A 21021-nucleotide genomic window follows, 5' to 3' on the forward strand; every position below is an offset into this window, starting at 1 on the left:
CAAATATTTATGTATGTGATGTATATGCGAATAGGTACAGGTAATATATTTGATCAGTATGACTGTTTCACAAATCTACGAACTTGGACTAGACCGTCATCCCCAACCCATCACCCGCCAAAACGCACTGGACCATGAGCATCCTTGTAAGCTGCCTCACATACGGTATTTATTAAAATAAGCAAATGAGGACACAAAGCTACAATATATATATAATGTTTTAAAATACAACTAAGATTTAGATGTATAAACTGTTTCATAACAACTTCTAACGAGTTACTCCCCGTTACCTATATCGTACATCTTTTTCATGATATCTCAGTTGTACAGTTGTACGTCAGTTCGCGATTGATAGCCGGAGTGAAAACTTGTCCGCTGCAATAATATTACGGTATGATTTAAGCTACAAGCAGAAGGAGATATTGTGTATTGATTTGCCATTCCGGAGACTATTTAATAGTGTCGTCTGCTGATATATTTGGATTGTTTGCTATGAAAGTTAAATAGTTAGAAAAATATTGAAATATCATATCATAATTAAAGTGCCAACAAAAATGACTTGTGTTTTGTCAATGCAAGCGTTGTACACGAATCCATTTAGTGAGGGTGATACAGATGTGCAAAATAATGGATGTGAAAGTTTTAATTTTAATTGGATAAATATTCCTCGTCCACATTCCGGATTATCAGATAATCAAATATGTCCCACTTCATGCCATATAGAAGCAAGCACGAGTTCATCGATTTCGTGCCAAATGGAAATTCCAAATGTACCATGTGAAAGCGTCAAACATGACCAATTTGGTGTTTATACCGAAGATAGTATAAAAACAGACCTTAAATCAACTGACACGGAAAATGATGTTTCTGCAAATGGTTAGTTGTTTTTTCATTTTGTTAAACTTCCTTTAAGATTTCAGAAGAAATTAATGATCATGTACGCTTTCAGTTAGCTTAAGTTGATTGCATGATTGCAATACATTTAATATAATCTACCACATTTTAGATATCTTACATTTATATCAATCCAATTATAGTTTATAAACGATTTTGATGTTACGACCTTGTTATATTTACTTAATTAAATACAATAAGGTTAAACGGTACAAAAATCAATGCTATTCTTAAATAGAGGTCTATTTCACCGTAGCTTTATCTGACTTTTACACATACCTTTAGCTTGTGTATAAGCTATTTGTTATATTGCTCAACCTCTTCAGTATATTTACAAAAATGTTCGTAATATGCTGTCGTGTAATTTCTTTTTCGTGATAATGATTAACTCACTTTTGACACATAATGATGGAGCATTGTCATGCTGTCGTCTTCTTCATCTGTCTTTGCGGTTTAACAATTTGTAATGGCCCTTTTCGCATTATACACATCTTCACACATCCCACTTTCCTCTTTTTGTTCACAGTATTAAAACTATGTACAAGAATGACCTTTGACTGTTTTAATTCTATACTAGTATTGCGTTAATATATGAAATATCCCAGTGTTTGCAGGAACCAGTATATCTTATCAAAACAACTGAAGAGAAATTAAATGAAGAAAAAAATATGAGCCGTGCCATGAGAAAACCAACATAGTGGGTATGCGACCAGCATGGATCCAGACCAGCCTGCGCATCCGCGCAGTCTGGTCAGGCTCCATGCTGTTCGCTTTTAAAGCCTATTGGAATTGGAGAAACTGTTAGCGAACAGCATGAATCCTGACCAGACTGCGCGGATGCGCAGGCTGGTCTAGATCCATGCTGGTCGCATACCCACTATGTTGGTTTTCCCATGGAGCGGCTCATATTAAGTACTGTATCACTAATCAACCTGTTTTTGAGACTGGTAAAGTGAATTAGAATTATTAATTAGAGGTGAAGAGTTGTTATGGATTACGGTTATCAAATTGCAAACTGTTTACTACAACCATGTTAACTGATTCCTAATTAGATACCAAGGAATCGTGTTTTAAAGACAATATTAATTATAGTACTTTTAATGCTGCTGATTGAGACGTGCGTGTTCAAGTGTTAGTAATAAGTTACAAATTATAATTTACAATCCTTTTTTTGGTTCCACAGGTAAACAATGTGTAACAGATTTGTTTGAAATAGGCAACACGACAGACGTGGAATTTGGTGACGGTCACATGCATATGAAAAAGCACGGAGTGAAAAGAAAAGCGGAAGTTACCGAATCCGAAGAAGTCTATATTCCATCTAAACGAGTCTCACCGTTCTTAAACACGCCCAAAGAAAGAAAAGACGAAAGAAAGAAAATTCTGAAAATGTCAATTAAAAAATTAAAACAGTTAGATGACCCTGAAGTATTTCTTAGAAGAACAGTACTTGTTAACAATATAACGAAACGCCTACAAAAGGAATTACGACAAGACAAACTTAGAAATAAAATATATGCAACAAATAAGAGAAAGTATTTCAGCGGATATTTTGTACCCACCAACAACTGTATGTCAGACACTTACTTGTTTGATGATCCTTTTCTGAGTGGAATTCATCAGAAAATTACAGACGATATGACAGACACACTCATTAAAAACGTGTTTCTTGATAAAACAAATGACAAAACTGAGGAATCTGATGAAATGTCAGACATGTTATCCAGTAAAATGGAAGATACTGTGGCGGGCGAACAGTCGTGTGTTGACTCAAGAACTTTTACACCTTTAAATGTCGCAGAAGACAATTCAAACAATTCAACCGAAAGTGCTATTGATAAAAATACCTCTGTAATGCAATCCAGTAAAACGTGTAGTAGTTTGACTTGTTTATGCAATATTAAAGACACGCAGGAAATGCCTGCAGACATGTCTCCATCATTAAATGTGGCAAGCGGGCATGTGAACAGTATGGTAGAGAATTTCATAAATACCTGCAATGATAAAAGTGAAACAGTGCATACAGCTGAAAGGGACACTAACGTTTTAGAAAGCATAGCATTACCGACAAGTTAAATGCAAAACGTGCACGGGATGTGATATGGTACATCTAGCCAAGCTAGGAAAGCTTAAGACATTAGATATTCAAACAAATTGTATAGACACTGTTCAAATTAATCAATGCACAGAGAAATGTAATTTATACTTGGCTTCACAAGGTGCAATAAATGAACGTAACTGTAGCGTACATAATTATGTCGGAACTTGAAAACAAATTGGACCAGAAGACATTATTGCATTCCTCCAACCCATTTTGATCTTACACACAATTGTGATATTTTTTTAAATACATTGGACGAGAGAGAGAGAGAGAGAGAGAGAGAGAGTACTATTTTTATGAAATGATAACAAGGGGTTATGTAATGACAGAAATCTAAGATATATCTGATCTGAAAATGGTTCAATAATTGTACAGTGTCTCTATAGTTACTATCGTTTATAATGTTAAAAATAACTAACAAGCCATGAACAAGCCGCTTAGGCTGAAACTGTCATTGTAACATTCCTTTAGAAAGTGCACATCCTACTTGACTGCTAACTTTACGCACATAGGTTGATTTGCCAGATGAAACTAGTATGAAAATGTGTTCGTGTAAAAAAAACAAAGTAGCACGTTAACCCACCGACCATTCACCGACCAGATCATGAAGTGAAGTTATTTTCCTCCAGTTGGCGAGGCTGCAACTATCAGCAATATACATTTCCGCTATTTCCGAGCTGTAACATGTTGTTTTATATAATTGTACCTTGTTTCTGCTATTTACACCAGAAAAACATGTGTTGTATGCTACGCGGCAAATTGATTTGCGTGAAATGACATTTATGAAACTTTTATGTCCATTTTACGAGCAAGATATTCCTTCGCTTAATATGTTGAAGTCTTCGGTAATTATATTGATATATTCACATTAAATTTGCATAATTTATGTTTTCATAGTCTGTTTTTCATAGTCTGTGTTCAGACCCTATGTTTTGTTAAGGTATTAGATCACTAATAGAGAACCTCCTTTTTGAAGAGTATTCAATTCCTACCATAAACCTACTTTTACTGCCCCACTGTGTTCCTTTGTTTGTTCGTTTCGTCTTATGTGTTGGCTTTGTGGGCGCGTGTGTGTTGTTCGTTTTGTCCTTATGTGTTGGCTTTGTGTGTGTGTGTGTGTGTGTGTGTGGTGCACGCGTCTGCGTGCTGGGGGTTTCGTTTTGAGGAGGCTACGTTTTTGGTGCGTGGCATTCCCTGTTTGATATTTTTCTTTGTTTTTTTTTGGGGGGGGGGGGGGGGGGGGGGGGGGGCGTAGGTTCAAGCCCTACTGGGACCAAATTTTTTTCTCCTTATTTTCCTTTTTTTCTAGTAAGTTTTTACTTCTTTCGAGACTTATTATTGATTTCTTGTACAAAAATGGAAAAAGATGAATCTTATAAGCGATTTCTTGGTGTTCAAAGTGAATTAACTACTTAAACAGAAGGGGTAGATTTACACATCTTTAAAAATATTGAGTTACACGCGTTGAAAGTTCTCAATTTTGCTTTCACTCTTAGATTATATATTGTGGAAGAAATTTAGGTAGGTTTTACGTCTGTCCTAAGGTTATTTGTAAATGGAGTAAGCAGAATTCAAAACAGAAACACAGCATCCGACCTTATTTTTTCAATGTTGAAGTATGAATTCTGTCTCATTAAATCCGTTTACTTGAGGCACCATAGAAAAAATGATATTGACATTTTTATTTTGTGTTTTATAATTGTTTACCAATAGTTTGATGTTTCTTTCATTAAAATTAATGGTAAAATGAGTTCTCTGCAAACGTTTTGGATAGTGACTATCACTTTGAAATTTGTCTCTACTTGAGCTTGAGGAGATACTATAAGTTATACAAAATTTATAAAAAACGGCACGGTAAAAGTTGTTTAAAAATTGCAAAATAGTGCAAAATACGGTTACCTTTCAGAATATACCAAGCAAAGGCCATTTTGTAAACATTACTATTAGTGCTCTAATACCTTAACTGATGGCTCTCGAGGCTTTTCAGGCTTTGTATAGTGATATCCCTTTTCTTCTCGGGTAACATGGATAATCCGAGTCATGAAAGATCGGACAGAATTACAATAGAAATGATTCAACAAATTAGAAAAAGACTATTTCATTATGATTTTTAAAACAATAAGATTTGTGATAGCGCAAAAAAAAACAACTGTTGTCAAGACAATACTGGCACTGAATTAAGTTTATGTTATATTAGTTAAAAGTCATCATGGGCTCTTGTTTAAAATGCGTTGCAATATTTGCTTTGTTATGAACATAATCATTTCCTGTTGTGTCTTATTTTCGATAACTGTTCTCTCTGATAATAGAGAAATATTTAGTTACCACATCATCAACAACGCTTTTGTAAAGATATGTTTTGTAACTTTCAAATGATTTTGCAACTAGTTACACGTTTTCTGCTTTTCTTAGTTTGTGTTTTATTTCATTTAGATTTGTTTCTTTTTGAAGTGTAGTAACTGTTTTCAGTTTCTTTGCCGTGTTCATTAATTACCACTATTACCTTATAAAATAATGATAGACAAGAATGTTTGTTTGATTAATTTATATAAATAGTATTTTTTTTTCACCTAGAAAAATATGTATTTGCATTTTACATTTTCCTGTGTAAATGAAATACAAAGTGTCTTTTGAAAAATAGGCAAATCTATATATGCGTTGAAATGCTCTTAGCAAAATAATGATGATGATGTTTTATATCAAACTGTTAATAGTATCTAATAATATGTGATAATTTACAAGGCTCCTATTATTATGAAAAATAAAATGACGGAAGAATCATTATTGTTACGTTTTATGTTCTCTGTCATGTTAGTTACTTGACAGTAATTAGTTTCACCTTAACGTAACAGAAGGCCATAGTATAGAAGAAACATTTAGTTGTAGGATATATGAAGTGTAAATTCATATGAGAAAAGAGATGCGAACAAACCCAGAGGCACATACCTCACAGGGTAGACACCTTTCTTTAGCCGTTTAATTCATGAACAGCTCGCTTTTACATTTGATTGATATGTTTTCCATGCAATTCAGCTTATTATTACCTGTTAAAGTCTTGACTACGTCATGTCGGTTTCCTTTTGTTTCTCTTGTGACAAGTGTACTTTCTGCTGCTTTCTTTTTGTTTCATGTTCACCATATGAGCCGTGCCATGGGAAAACCAACATAGTGACTTTGCGGCCAGCATGGATCCAGACCAGCTTGCGCATCCGCGCAGTCTGGTCAGGAACCATGCTGTTCGCTTTGAAAGCCTATTGCAGTTAGAGAAACTGTTAGCGAACAGCATGGATCCTGACCAGACTGCGCGGATGCGCAAGCTGGACTGGATCCATGCTGGTCGCAAAGCCACTATGTTGGGTTTCTCATTACGCGGCTCATATATTGTAACGTGATCCGATTTGTAAAGGTGGAATTGCTTTGAATACTCGTATACCTTTATGTATGGTGTGAGTTTAATAAAGTGCTTGTTCTGTTCTGTTCTGTTCTGTAAATATGTATGGATCAACGAAGAAGTCGTGACAATCTTGAAAGTAACCAGAAAATATATTGCCTTTTGACTCGGCGGTCAATATACTCAGCATCACCGTCATTACCTACGCCACCGCACCACTACAACATTCAATTATATTTTGCTCCAGCGCCTCATTGGTATCTTGTTGTCTACAAATAAGAAATAGGCCAATTGTATGTAATATACGCAGAGAGAAAACAAAACAATTAACAAAGTTTGCAAGTGATAAGCCGAAAGGGATGACCATTGCACAACATTGATTCTTTACTTTACAACTTAAGCATAGCACTCATTTACGGGAGATACGTTAGTTAATAAAATCCGTATATGGATAATTTCTGTTTAAAAGTATTTTTGTCAAATATAAATTCTACCAGATATCTAATATGAACAACTTTATGTGAAACTGAATCACATAAGTAAATTGTAATAGAGGGTCATGACTCCGGATGTGTATCATAATGTATTTATTTTTCAAAACAGCAGCCTTTGTAAAAGATCAAAATTATCTCTCCATGATATTATACAGTAAACAGCTTCATTTAAAGTTTAAATCGTGACTGATAGCGTGTAACATAAAAGCACGTTGTGACTTAAAATGTCATAATTATTTGTAAATACAAAATTGGCAATAAGCCGTGATGGATGAATGTTTACATTTGTTTATACGAAAATATTTCAGCAAATACACAAGCCATGTCTTTACATAGCTTATAGATATCATAATAATAACAATCGTGGTCGATTGTGAGTGCCGACATAGTGAAGAAAGTCACTGTGTTGTTACAATCAAGGTATGTAATGATCAACAAGGATTGGTCACATCTATAGTTGAGGTAATGCAACTGACAGTGGTTTTGCCTTGAAACATTTACATCAATCGAAGCAGAATATTGTTAATTATATATTTCGAACCTATGCATATCATATTGCTGTAGGATACAAATAGCTCTCCTGTTTTATTATTTTGAAGCAGTGTGAAAAAAATGCGTCAAAAAATTGATACCATAGACCTTGCAGAATATGGAGTGACCCTTATACACTTTGAAAAGAAGAAGACAATAATTTGATGATCCTAAAAGCCACACAGAATATATGCGAATGGTACCTTATGCTATGCCGCTAAATAATGTATACCAAAGGCCACACAGAATGTTTCTGTGCACCTTCTAGTACAGTGTTAAAACTATTCAAATCCATATTATGTTGTATATTTTATAGGAAATAAGAAATAATTACCAGTTACACCTTGTCCAGTATCTAGGTACTGACTTCTATATTAAAACAATACACTAAATTCTTTTGATATGTCAAGGGCATATACCAAATATATTAACATACTGAACAACAACCTTTTATCGCAGTTGTGAAATATTTTTGTTATTCTTACGTCAGTCATTTATTTTTGTTTCATAGTTTATGCTTATTTGTGTTAGGTCCATTGTCAAACTTACATTTATCAACCTCAACACCTTATTCCTGATAGAATCTATCGCCAAGTGGGTATGAGTGGTTTTCCTTATAAGGTGGGGCCGTGCAAGTGATTACTGGTACCGTTTTGCATGTCATTGGTGTGACGCGGGTGTGGATCGAACTATCGACCTTCTACAGAAACAGACGAAGGAGAGAACAAACGTATACAAAAATAAAAAATAGCTACAAGCTTAAATCCGGTTTGATAATAGTACATTGACATTTACAGTAATTTTAGAGTCATTGATAAACAAGGCTATAGCCTCATCTTAAGTGGTTATGATAATAATTTTAGTGTAATTACGCCCCCAGGAATGATTATGGTTATCTGAACTGATGTAACCATCATGGACAAATGATGGAGTTAGATAATTATATCTCCTTTGCAAAATGTCAGATGGCACACATAATAGTGATAGGATTTGCTTGTTGTGTTGGGTCAGCATCGCATCGATTGTTTTAATTCAATGGTGAGTGAACACTCTGGTATTACTTTTGACATTATTTCAGACTGTGAAGAACTCTTAACCTTAGGCAGCGGTCAGATGGATGGCTTGCTCGCATGTCTGAACTCGGCCTTAACGTTGCTCAAACTCACAGAAGAGAAACAAATAGCTTTAAAGGTAAACTAGACCCAAATTCATAATCAAAAACATGAACAAATGCCACATATATACTATGTAAACACAAAATTAACAAGCTGCAGAAGATGGCACTGTGGCAGGCTTTTATATAAAAATATGAATGGTATTTTTTTGAAATCCTGAAAGAACAGAATGATTTTTAAAACATACAGAAATATATTTTGATGTATGCTATTTCTTTTGGTACAATTAATATTTTCAACAGATATCAGTATACTTAGAATTTTTCAGTTTCATTTGTCAAATATTTGAATTTCACTGGAGGAGCATAAATGACCCTTTGATAACGTAAACAACTGACACGTGGTTTTGTTTATAATAATAAAAAAAGAAAATATTAGATTATAAAATTTTACAAGATAGCAACTGTTTCAAAAGATCAGGTGATACTAGCTACATGTACTTGTATTTCTAATGATTACTTTAGCTGCCACCACGCATCTGATTAACAAACTATAACTCCTCCCACAATGCATTTAGTGACAGTCTACCCCTGATATCATTTATTTGAGCAATTTTATTGCATGCAAAGATGTCTACAAGTCGAAAGATATACAGACCAGAAATTGTTATGAAAAGTAACTTATGGGTGAATAACGTGCTTGTTTTTTTTTTTATACCAGTACGCTTTAATGTAGAAAATAGTTTTATCATTCTACATGATATACAAGTAGATCTATGAAATATGTATTCCTTAATTCTGAAAGTTATTGTTTTGAGCAAAAATAACTTTATTTTCCTTTCATGTATAACATAAGTTTTAGCTCAACTGGTCACATTCCTTGACTATGTGATTCATGCCTTCACCTGGACGTCGTTGACAATAGGAAATTGAAGAGCAATTAACACAAAAACCCTTATGCACAACTAGATTACAAATATTGATCATTGCTGAAAATTTGAATAAATTATATGAACTAATGAATGAGGTCACAAACATTTCTCTATGTATCATGTAGAGTGCAAGCTATATTGCAAAAAACGGCGTTCCATCAATGCGATAAGCCAATCGCATATCGGTAAAAAGTCACGTGAAATCACCGAGCCCCATATGCTACATTCCAATATATCAGGATGTAAATGGTATGATTTTAAAGGATAAATGCTGCCCATCCGCATTCCGAATCATCAGATAAATCAAAGACATCCCATCCCGTGTCATGTAGAAGTAAGTTCGAGACAGAAGTAAGTTCGAGACGTCCCATCCCGTGTCATGTAGAAGCAAGTTCGAGACATCCCATCCCGTGTCATGTAGAAGCAAGTTCGAGACATCCCATCCCGTGTCATGTAGAAGTAAGTTCGAGACATCCCATCCCGTGTCATGTAGAAGCAAGTTCGAGACATCCCATCCCGTGTCATGTAGAAGTAAGTTCGAGACATCCCATCCCGTGTCATGTAGAAGTAAGTTCGAGACAGAAGTAAGTTCGAGACATCCCATCCCGTGTCATGTAGAAGCAAGTTCGAGACATCCCATCCCGTGTCATGTAGAAGTAAGTTCGAGACATCCCATCCCGTGTCATGTAGAAGCAAGTTCGAGACATCCCATCCCGTGTCATGTAGAAGTAAGTTCGAGACATCCCATCCCGTGTCATGTAGAAGTAAGTTCGAGACAGAAGTAAGTTCGAGACATCCCATCCCGTGTCATGTAGAAGCAAGTTCGAGACATCCCATCCCGTGTCATGTAGAAGTAAGTTCGAGACATCCCATCCCGTGTCATGTAGAAGTAAGTTCGAGACAGAAGTAAGTTCGAGACGTCCCATCCCGTGTCATGTAGAAGCAAGTTCGAGACATCCCATTCCGTGTCATGTAGAAGTAAGTTCGAGACAGAAGTAAGTTCGAGACGTCCCATCCCGTGTCATGTAGGCATTCCGAATCATCTGATAGAATAAAGACATCCCATCCCGTTTCATGTAGAAGTAAGTTCGAGACAGATGAGTACTGTCGTAAGCATCGAGATCCCATCCCGTGTCATGTAGAAGCAAGTTCTAGACATCCCATTCCGTGTCATGTTGAAGCAAGTTCGAGACAGAAGTAAGTTCGAGACGTCCCATCCCGTGTCATGTAGAAGCAAGTTCGAGACGTCCCATCCCGTGTCATGTAGAAGCAAGTTCTAGACATCCCATTCCGTGTCATGTTGAAGCAAGTTCGAGACAGAAGTAAGTTCGAGACGTCCCATCCCGTGTCATGTAGAAGCAAGTTCGAGACGTCCCATCCCGTGTCATGTAGAAGCAAGTTCGAGACATCCCATCCCGTGTCATGTTAGAAGCAAGTTCGAGACATCCCATCCCGTGTCATGTAGAAGTAAGTTCGAGACATCCCATCCCGTGTCATGTAGAAGCAAGTTCTAGACATCATTCGTGTCATTCATCGTTCAGTAAGAAGCAAGTTCGAGACATCCCATCCCGTGTCATGTAGAAGCAAGTTCGAGACGTCCCATCCCGTGTCATGTAGACACAAGTTCGAGTCAGTCTACTCTGTGCATAACTGTATTATCAACTGGACTCTCCAGAAGCGTCAAACATGAGCAATTTGATGTGCATACCAACGAAAGTTAGGAAACAGACCCTATTAAATGTAACCGATCCAGAGAAGTATGTTCCTATAATCTGTGTTGCCACTTTTTTTGTTGTCAAATCATTTTTTATGAACTACACTTTCGTTCAGCTTAAATTGATATGCAATCATATACATTTTAAAATACCATTTTTTTTTTAAAAAATTTATCTTTATAATTACGTCGATACGTTTTTGTTTGATAAGATTATTAGTATGCTACACATAAGTGATATGTATGCGGTACAAAAATCAATGCTAGTGTTAACTTGGTCAACGTAGCTATCTAATTGAATATATCTTATATTGCTAAATCTTGTTATTTTAGATAAAACATTTTATTACGCGAACTTCGAAGGTAGCGTAATAAAAGTAAAGGTCAATCTTTGTTGTCATATAATAGCTTGTCATGATAATTAACTCTGTATTGAACATGGAAATTTCTGTCTGTCTCTTGATTAACTTTCTCAAACACATCTTATTGTGTAAACAGAACTTTTTTCTTTGAAGCTTTTTATACAGATCGTTTTATAAGATACCCACTTTAATGCAATGTAAAATGTTTATCTACTATTCAAATATAATCTCCGTTTTAGTTTAATTGTTCGTAAAAACCCAGTTTATGAAACCTGTTTACAGATTTTTAATGAAAAAAAAAAGATCTAAAACTCTGTAAACCTTTTTTTGGAGACCTGTAAAATGCTACAGAGCTATTAATTATATGAGACAATGGTATGGTTTGCAGTCATCTAATTGAATATTGTTTTACTAGCACCATGGTATCTGGAGAAATCGTGTAAAGGAAATAATTTTAGCGCTAACTATAATTGTGTTGGCGATTTTGATGATGCTGCTGATGATTAAGATGCGCTGAAATGAAGTTCCTTGCTTTGACTAGACATGTATCATAATTGCTTGTATTGGATACCAGACATGAAAATCGCCTGTAGTCCATAAGCCAATGGCTTATTTGTACAAAGCAAATCTCTGAAAGTGACAGGGGTATGAACTCGTTTGTATATACCTAAAGAGAAAGAGAATGGATAATAATAGAGATAGCGAGAGTGTGACAAGATATATAATAATTGTTATCATAAAATACATGATTCCAGCGAGGATTGTAATAATAATAATGTTAATGATGATGTTGATCTAGACGCGCTGACCGACAGTGAAGATGAAGTTTGAAATATGTTAACAAGATGTTTTACGAGTTCTAATTTACATTAAAGTTTGCGCAGGTAAAAACGTGTAACAAGCATGCTTGAATTATGCGACAAGACAAACGTGGAACCAAAGCTCTTAGATATAAAGAATCATTGGGTCAAGCGAAAAGTAGAAGTTACGGAATCCGAAGAAATCAATATTCCACCGAAACGGTTTCCACCGTCCTAAAAACGCCAAAAGGGAAGAAAAAAAAAAAAACGAACGAAAGACAATACTGAAAAACTCAGTTTACAAGTTAAAACAATGAGATGACCCCGAAGGCTTTCTAGAACAGTCCTTGTCAGTCCTTGCCAATAATACAACAAAACAGTCTTCAAACAGAATTACGACAAGAAAATCTTAGAACATTTGCATCAAATCAAAGAAAGTATTTCGTGGTTTATAGTGTACCTAACAACAATTGCATGTCAGACATTTATTGTTTTGATGATCCATTTTGAGTTGAGTCTATGAGAAAATCATGGACGAAATGACAGACACACTTATCAATAACGTGTTATGTGAAACGAATAACAGAACTAACCAATCTGATGACAGACATAATACCCAATGAAATGGATGCTTTTTACGGACAACCGTGCATTTACTGAAGAACGTTTACGTCATTAAACGTCACTGAATACAGTTCAGATCAAAGTTCTAGAGATGGCAGTTTGCCTGTCATACAATCTATAACTAAAGAATGTAGCATCTGACTTGTTTAAACAATAGAAAAGGTACGCCGCAGGAAATGTCCGTTGCTAAGTTTGATGAGTTAAAAGTAGCAGATATGTAAGGTTTAAACAGTAAGAAAAAGATATTGAAACATTTCTGTTAAGATTATAGTGAAACTGTATGTATGTACCTAGGTGAATACATTAGACTACCTTCAAAAGAAGTGTAAAACGTGCTTGGTGATGAAAACACGGAATGTGATAAACTGCACTTAGCTAAGCTAAGCTAATGAGGCTTGAGAAATCAAAGATTCAAATTAAGCGTATAGACACTGTTCAAACTTATTAATGCACAGGTATAGATAATTTGTTCTTAACCTCCAAACGTGCAATAAATGAACAAAATTGTAGTATAGATATTTTGGAACTTGATCAAAAATTGGACCAGAAGTCGTTCTCACATTCCTTCGACACATTATTTCTTATATAAAATTATGGTTTTATTATAAGTTTTGAATTCATTGGACAGATTAGTTGACGGAAGACTCATTAGTGTTACGTTTTATGTTCTTTGTCATGTTAATTTTTTGTCAGTAATTAGCTTCACCTTATCTAAACAGAAAGTCATAGTATAGACCAAACCAACCGAAAATGTTTGAGAGTAACTTATCAGAAGTGTAACTATGTGTAAAGAAACGCGTAGGTAGCAGACCTCACATGGTAAACAAACACCTCTTTTTCGCCGTTAATTATACGTATATTAATGAACCACTTCCACGTAATTGTGATTTATTTGATGCCCAACATCGGATTTTATTTACTCTGAGCTGAAAGTTAGCTGTTAAAGTGATTGACTAAGTGATGTTGATATGTACATTTTGTTGTAGATGTGAAAATTCCGGACAGTCTTGAAAATAAACCCCGGAAAATCTAGTGTTTTTTACGCACATCATCATCATCATCATCATCACCAACATGATCTTAACCTTCACCACCAACACCTGCAGTACCTTCAACGTCTTTTGGGCTTCTACTTCTTATCAGCAAACGAACAAACATAAACTGTTAATAGATAGCTCTTGCTGCACTAAAGATACCAATAAACGAAGGAAGAAAAACAAAACAAATAACAAAACTTGCAAGTGATGAGTCGAGAGCGCTAACCCTTAAGCAAAAATGCCAATAAATCTCTTATTATTTCTGGTATATTGGCAATGTTATTGAGTGCAACTAAAGGTGTTAAATGTTAAGCAAAATTTTATGACATTATTTACGTTAGCGATTTATTCAAGGCACAACAAGGCCATTTACATAGAGTTAGATCTTCATTTGCCATGTATATCCTATAGTTTTTGTAATTTTTTGTAATTACTTTCCTTTAATATAAGTATTTCTTTTGATTTTAGTAAAATTTCTGTTTTATATTTTCATTTGATTAATAATGGGATATTTCAGCAATCTTAATCAAAGGTCAAGTTTTAAATCTGCGCGAAACCTCGGCATTCATTAATTTCAAATCTATCATGGTTGCGCAACCACTAAACTTGCATTCGAAATGAATTTCAGCTAAATATGTAAGTTTCAATGCAAATCATTGTCAAATATAATCCTATTATTATAATAATGACATTCGTTCGTTCTTATATTTGTATCAATACCTAGGCTAAGACAGTATGTTTACCAAATTTATACTTATACACGCTAAAATAATTCTTTTGGTTGAGCAACCAGGATAGGAAAATCAAATTTTCAAGTACTTCCAGTGTAAATCTGTGTATGTATCAACAATCAGTGGACATAAATAAGTGTAAGTGATAATGTGTTAAGTTATGAACAAATCCATTGCTTGACCCGAATTTTATTAACCACCTTTAAGTGTCAGAAATATTTGTAAAGTGTACAATTGACCACCAGTCTTTACAGAAGTATGTTTACTTTTATTGATACGAAAATCTTATAATAAATATTCCATCTTTCAGGTTTTCATTCAATTATTACAATGTAATCCTTGCCAACTTTATGATAGAGTTCCGATTAAGCCAGTGAGGGGCCTCCATGGCCGGGCGGTTAAGGTTGCTGACTTCGAATCACTTGTCCCTCAGCAATGTGCGTTCGAAACGTTGCTTGGGTAGAATTTGTCATGTGAGACAGCCGTATAGCTGGCTCACGGAAGATCTGAGATTCTACTAAGGTGCCCACCCATGTCTGAAATAATGCATAGACCGGCACCTGGGGACTTTCTCCGTCATTAAAAGCTAGTAAAGTCGCCATATGACCTTAATTGTGCCTAACAAAACAAAGCCAGTGCTAGCTGACGTGAGGGGTGTTCTTTCCTTGACTGACTCAAGCAGCAAACCGAGTCTGCTATTATTTGTCTTGGCTGCGATCTGTGCTGTCAAAGACCGTCTTATAGACTTGGTTATACACTAGTCAATCAAAGATAAAAAATATTGTTGCTTTAAATATTCAGAAAGTATTTGATTTTTGTTCGATGTTCAACCTATATTTTCCTACTTAGATACTGGGTGTGTTTTGTCCCACCACCTATTCTCTATCATGTCTAGATATTCTTACCGCAGTATTATATTAAATTATCCGGGAGGCAATAATTTATGCTTAATGTATTTCATTAGAAGCTACACTTTGCAAGGGTTGTCCTTTAGTTCTTCTAGCAAATAATCATATATTTTATAGTAGCAAGTATTATGACTGCTGACAAATACTAGTAACTAAAATGTATTATTTTATCACTTTTACGACGTTCCTGTCTACAATATTTAGGGATATGGAGGCCGTTTTTGTTTTATTTAATAATTCACTTTTTCATCATCATTATGAACATCACTGTCTTTATCATCATCATATTCATCATTAAAACAACGACGACGACGACAACAACAACAACAACAGCAGCTCCTTCATGATTGTCTTATGAACATATGATTGTCTTATACTGGTCTTCCTTTTTGCCTTCATCATCATCATTATCATCAACATCATCAACAACATTAAGAGTACCGCTACCAACAACTTACATTAAAAGCGGCGGCGGTGGCGGCAGCAGCAACAACAACACTAGCAAACAATGGCAGTAATTCAAATAGCGAATTCGGCATCATCTATACCAAAACCAGCTACTCATCAGTCATCGATATTTGCCATTTCGTCCCAAGGAATGCATTTAGTGAAACCTTCTGTTTGAGGTCCGATACACAAACCCACATACAACAATGATTAATGTCGCTGATCTTGCAGTATGTGGAATCAATCAATTGATAGAAGGACTCTAGTTAAACAACACTTCACATTTTGCTCAAGGGTCAAATAAATGATGGCAATAAATGTGTATTTACATTATATTTGAATGGAAGCAGATCTCGTTTTAGTCTGATCAAATTCAGATCTAGACTAGTTCCTAGACTATGATATACTTTTTATTATTTTTTTTTAAACATTTTTTTTTAAATTGTGAATGTAGCCAGTCTATATCCGATGTGCAATATCATTATGATAATATTACAATAATTTCTCTGAGAAAATCTCTAAAATTGACTGGCATTTGTCATTATTACGTAGAATAAAAGAAAAAGTACAAAGATTTAAATTTTGTGACAAATTCTTTATCATCAGTCTAGTGGCTAGTCTAGTAACTATACACTTAATGAGGATGGTTAGCGTAAAAATGAATTTGTCTGCTGCTCAAACTATGGAGCGTTATTTTGACACCCCACCCACTCTCTCCCCGTAATTATTGTAATATGACCATGATCCTATTTTATCCAGCAAGAAGCAATAGTTTTATAAAATAACAGAAAACAAAGATACAATATTTGCAATTATATCAGTTAGTAACTAAAAATGTATCGAAACATAATTATTTACATAAATGTTTATTCATAATTTATGACTTACTCGAGCTGTTGAATTGCGCATACACAAATTTGTATATTTACATGAATTAACACATTTCTTTATCTTAAACACGTTACTCCCTCATTATAGGTTAACGTCAGTTTGCGATAGATGGCGCACTTTAGCGATTGATAGCACACTATTACGACAGATGACACACTTTCGCGATAGATAGTGCACTTTTGCGATAGATGACACACTTTTACGATAGATAGCGCACTTTTGCGATAGATAGCGCAATTTTGCGCTGTCGTAATTACTGTAACAAGATATTGTGTATTGATCAGCCGAATATTTGATAAAATCGTTCGCTTATTAATTTAAATTTTATTGTTATGAAAGTTGAATCTCTTGAATAATATAGAAATATCATATCTTAATTATATTGGTAAAAACAATGTTTTGTAAATGTCAGTTTTGTACACAAACTCATTTAGCGAGGGCGGTGAAAATATAATGCGGACCTTTTGATTTTAACTAAATAAATGTCCAACTTCAACATTCTGGATTATCCGATAATCAAAGATGTACCACCCTGTTGTGTGGAAGCAATTAATGTGCATGTCACAGGGTGAGAAAAATGTGTTGTCAGTCAGCGGATTGAATCCGAGACCTCTCGTTTATAAGACGAGTACTCTACCAGCTGAGCTAATCGACTGCCTAGCACACATTGTTCACTGTTGTCGAGACATACATCCTTACAAAATGTAAATCCGTCTCTAAATTCCGGCCGTACATAAGGTTGCAGTCGTCGTAAGACCGATCAAGCAAGTATATTCAACGGTCCAAAGCCGGGTGCTAAAGTGACGCCTTGACGCCTGTGACGGAATTTGAACCCGTGGCATCCGGGCCAGGAACGCGATTGTCTTCTCCTGCCCCGTAACTTATAATAAGTAAGTCAGCTAGAAGCTCAAACCCGATAACCCTCATTTACAGGGCGAGTGCCAACAGGCTGCCTGGCACATATTCACCCGTTATGTAGTTAAGTCCGTGCCGAAAAAAAAATGCATATTATTACTTTATCCAATTTAAGGTGTCAAATAAAATTAATAATGATTACCTATCCTTTCATGTAACTGAAATTGATAACATGCATTTAGGATCAATACATTACACTCAAAATAGCCTATAATGATCGCATTTGTATTATATTTATAATGTAGTGTAAATATTTTCTTTGTTGTCAAGATGTATACGATAAGGTAAGGCTGTACCAAATCAATGTCATTGTTAACTCTATGTCAATGTAACTTAAAATAAATTCTACCTAATCGTATATAGCTTTACAACTTGTAATATATCTGTTACATTGCTTAAACATTATAAGTGAAATCTTTTTATCACTTCAAAGGTAGCGTACATGTATATAGCAATACAACATGTGCTTTTGGCCTTCTTTTCGGTTAATGTCATTTCTGTCGTTCTCATAAACGTTTTTGTTTGGTTTAAAAATCTGTTATGTCATTGTCGCGTCTTAAAAACCGTGAATTTACGAAATAAGAACTGGGTTCTTACTGATTTTTTGGGGGGAATCATGAAGAACGCACCATTAAGAAGCAGTTTGCCAATAATACAATATATGAACTTGTTTTAAATGGAAAATGCATGTTCAATAAAGTGCTAAATGTTTCATTAGCTGGTATGGTATTAAATTGTCAAGTCATACCGTTTAAATTTGACATTTAACACGTCGCTAAGATAACATATCTTTAACTCTCTTTGTAACATTTTGTGATTTACCGCAACATGTGTACAATGTAAGATATCGTAGCCTACAGATTGTGCTATTTTTATATTGGGATATGAAATGTCTAGACAAATACAATACAGCATGCATGATGACTGACAAATTAATAAAGTGCAGTTGTTTCCTACAATTATCGTTGATCTACATTTTGTGTAATATAAACGAACTCCTGGAAGAACTTAATGCTTCCGTGCTGAAACATGTTGCTTTCACATAATTGTAACTTGTTTCTGTACACAACATCAATATAACATGTGTTTGTATGCGTTTCGGCAAGATAATTTACGTGAAATGACATTTGAGCCGCGCCATGAGAAAACCAACATAGTGCGTTTGCGACCAGCATGGATCCAGACCAGCCTGCGCATCCGCGCATTCTGGTCAGGATCCATGCTGTTCGCTTTCAAGGCCTATTGCAATTAGAGAAATCGTTAGCGAACAGCATGGATTCTGACCAGACTGCACGGAGGCGCAGGCTGGTCTGGATCCATGTTGGTCGCAAACCCACTATGTTGATTTTCTCATGGCGCGGCTCATTTATGAAAGTTTTATATCCATCTGACGCACAGCGTATTCCCTTGCTTATGTTTCAGGACAATCCTGTTAATTTTTCTCTGACATACGTAAGTTCAGCACCGGACTTATGAATAGTTAAATGTTTCTGTATCAATAAAGTAAATCAAACCAGTTTAACATTAATTTTGTTGTATTTCAAACATTAGCACTGTTAGAGTGGTAATATCGATTAAGCATGGGCCTTGAACTTTTGAGAACTTAACCAAACGTCACACCTGTGACGTCTATTGGCAATAAATAAATCATTGTTTGGAGTTCAGATGTGAAGGAATTATATCACGAGGGCGCAGCCCGAGTGATATAATAATACGCATCTGAACGACAAACAATGATTTATTCAAGAGCAAATCACTTTAATGAGATATATTATTTCGATTCTAACACGTTACCAAGGATTTAAATTAAGTACATCCTTGACGACATTCATTAAATATTTGCCCGTTTTCAATTGGTTTCTTTTCAAGCGCACCGCTATGCCGTTTGACGCCATGACGTAATAATTGTGACGTCAGAACAGTGATTTGTTGTATAATAATTCACTGTTTTCAGCCTTCTTTGTTTAATAGGAAAATGAATCGGATCGTGTTAGAATTAGTATTTGTGTATGTTGAAATGCCAATAGTTCATGACCAATTTATGATTATTATTCAATATATATTAACAGTCTTGCATATAGATTATTACATTTGATAAAGCGCTATTGCTGTAATGAGAAAACAAAACAGAAGAAACATATCTCATAATGATTATATTCATTTATCAGTTATTTATAGAATCTCCGTTACTTTAATACAATCAGACAACAAACTCTCTTACGAAGGTCAGTGGTTCTTCCAAGTGTCCCGCTTTCCCCTACCATCAGGTCCTGGAATATCGCCACATGACCTGTAATTGTGTTGGCGTGACGTTCAACCAAACAAAATCAATTAGAAAATATATAGGAATGACTTGCTATCAAACACAGAGTGAAAAAAATATTTAATCGTATCTGCACTTGTGTGCAAAATTTAAAGAAATAGTTAATTTATTAGTTAATGGAAGTGAACGTATTTTACTTTACCAGTTGACTCGAGTGGTCATCAGCCTACAAAACTATTTTTGCATTGAAGTTATTCATTTACTTGATTGATGAAAATAATCAACTGAGCTCGTAGAAATATATATTGTATGTCCAATCGAAACCAATTTCACGATCCACATCTCTTCAAAATACACCAGTGCTGGTGTTATTCAGTATAGCTAGAAAAGGTCGATCCGTTAAGGAACGAAATGTATTGTCAACAAGTAGAGTTCGGAAAGGTTTTGATTTTTAATAGAATTCACATATGTTATATGATATATAATGTACTGTGCGCTCAATTCAATTAACGAATGTTGTTGCAGAAAGCTGTTTCAACGTTTAAATGTAACAGGTTTATTTCTCCTTATGCGTACAATCAATGTTACCACATGTAAAGGGCAAATTAATGACATTTTTATAAACAAATGACTTACTAAGGCAAACTAGTTTCAGGGTGAAATTTCTCGTGTAGTAGCAACAGAAGCACTGGTTATGAATGGTAGTGACAGTTGAAGTGAAAATCGCGGCAACAGCAACAGCAGTAGTAGCAGCAACAGAAGTGTTTTTTTTTCTATATATACTATTATTATTAGTTGTAACCAGAAAAAACATTAAAACAGTTATTGTTCCCTTTTTTTACAGTAGCTCGTAGAATATAATAATTACGATA

At 35.0% G+C, this 21021-nt stretch overlaps 1 protein-coding gene across 1 annotated transcript; it reads left to right on the top strand.

Annotated features, from left to right (window-relative positions):
* Positions 1-225: 225 nt before the first annotated feature.
* LOC123538303 (uncharacterized) lies at positions 226-4183 on the top strand. Its single transcript, XM_045322277.2, has 2 exons — positions 226-876; positions 2078-4183. The coding sequence occupies exons 1-2, from the start codon at positions 555-557 to the stop codon at positions 2968-2970; spliced, it is 1215 nt and encodes a 404-aa protein (XP_045178212.2). The 5' UTR covers positions 226-554; the 3' UTR covers positions 2971-4183.
* Positions 4184-21021: the final 16838 nt, after the last annotated feature.

The sequence above is a fragment of the Mercenaria mercenaria genome, chromosome 1 (genome assembly GCF_021730395.1).
Source record: "Mercenaria mercenaria strain notata chromosome 1, MADL_Memer_1, whole genome shotgun sequence".
Taxonomy (NCBI): domain Eukaryota; kingdom Metazoa; phylum Mollusca; class Bivalvia; order Venerida; family Veneridae; genus Mercenaria; species Mercenaria mercenaria.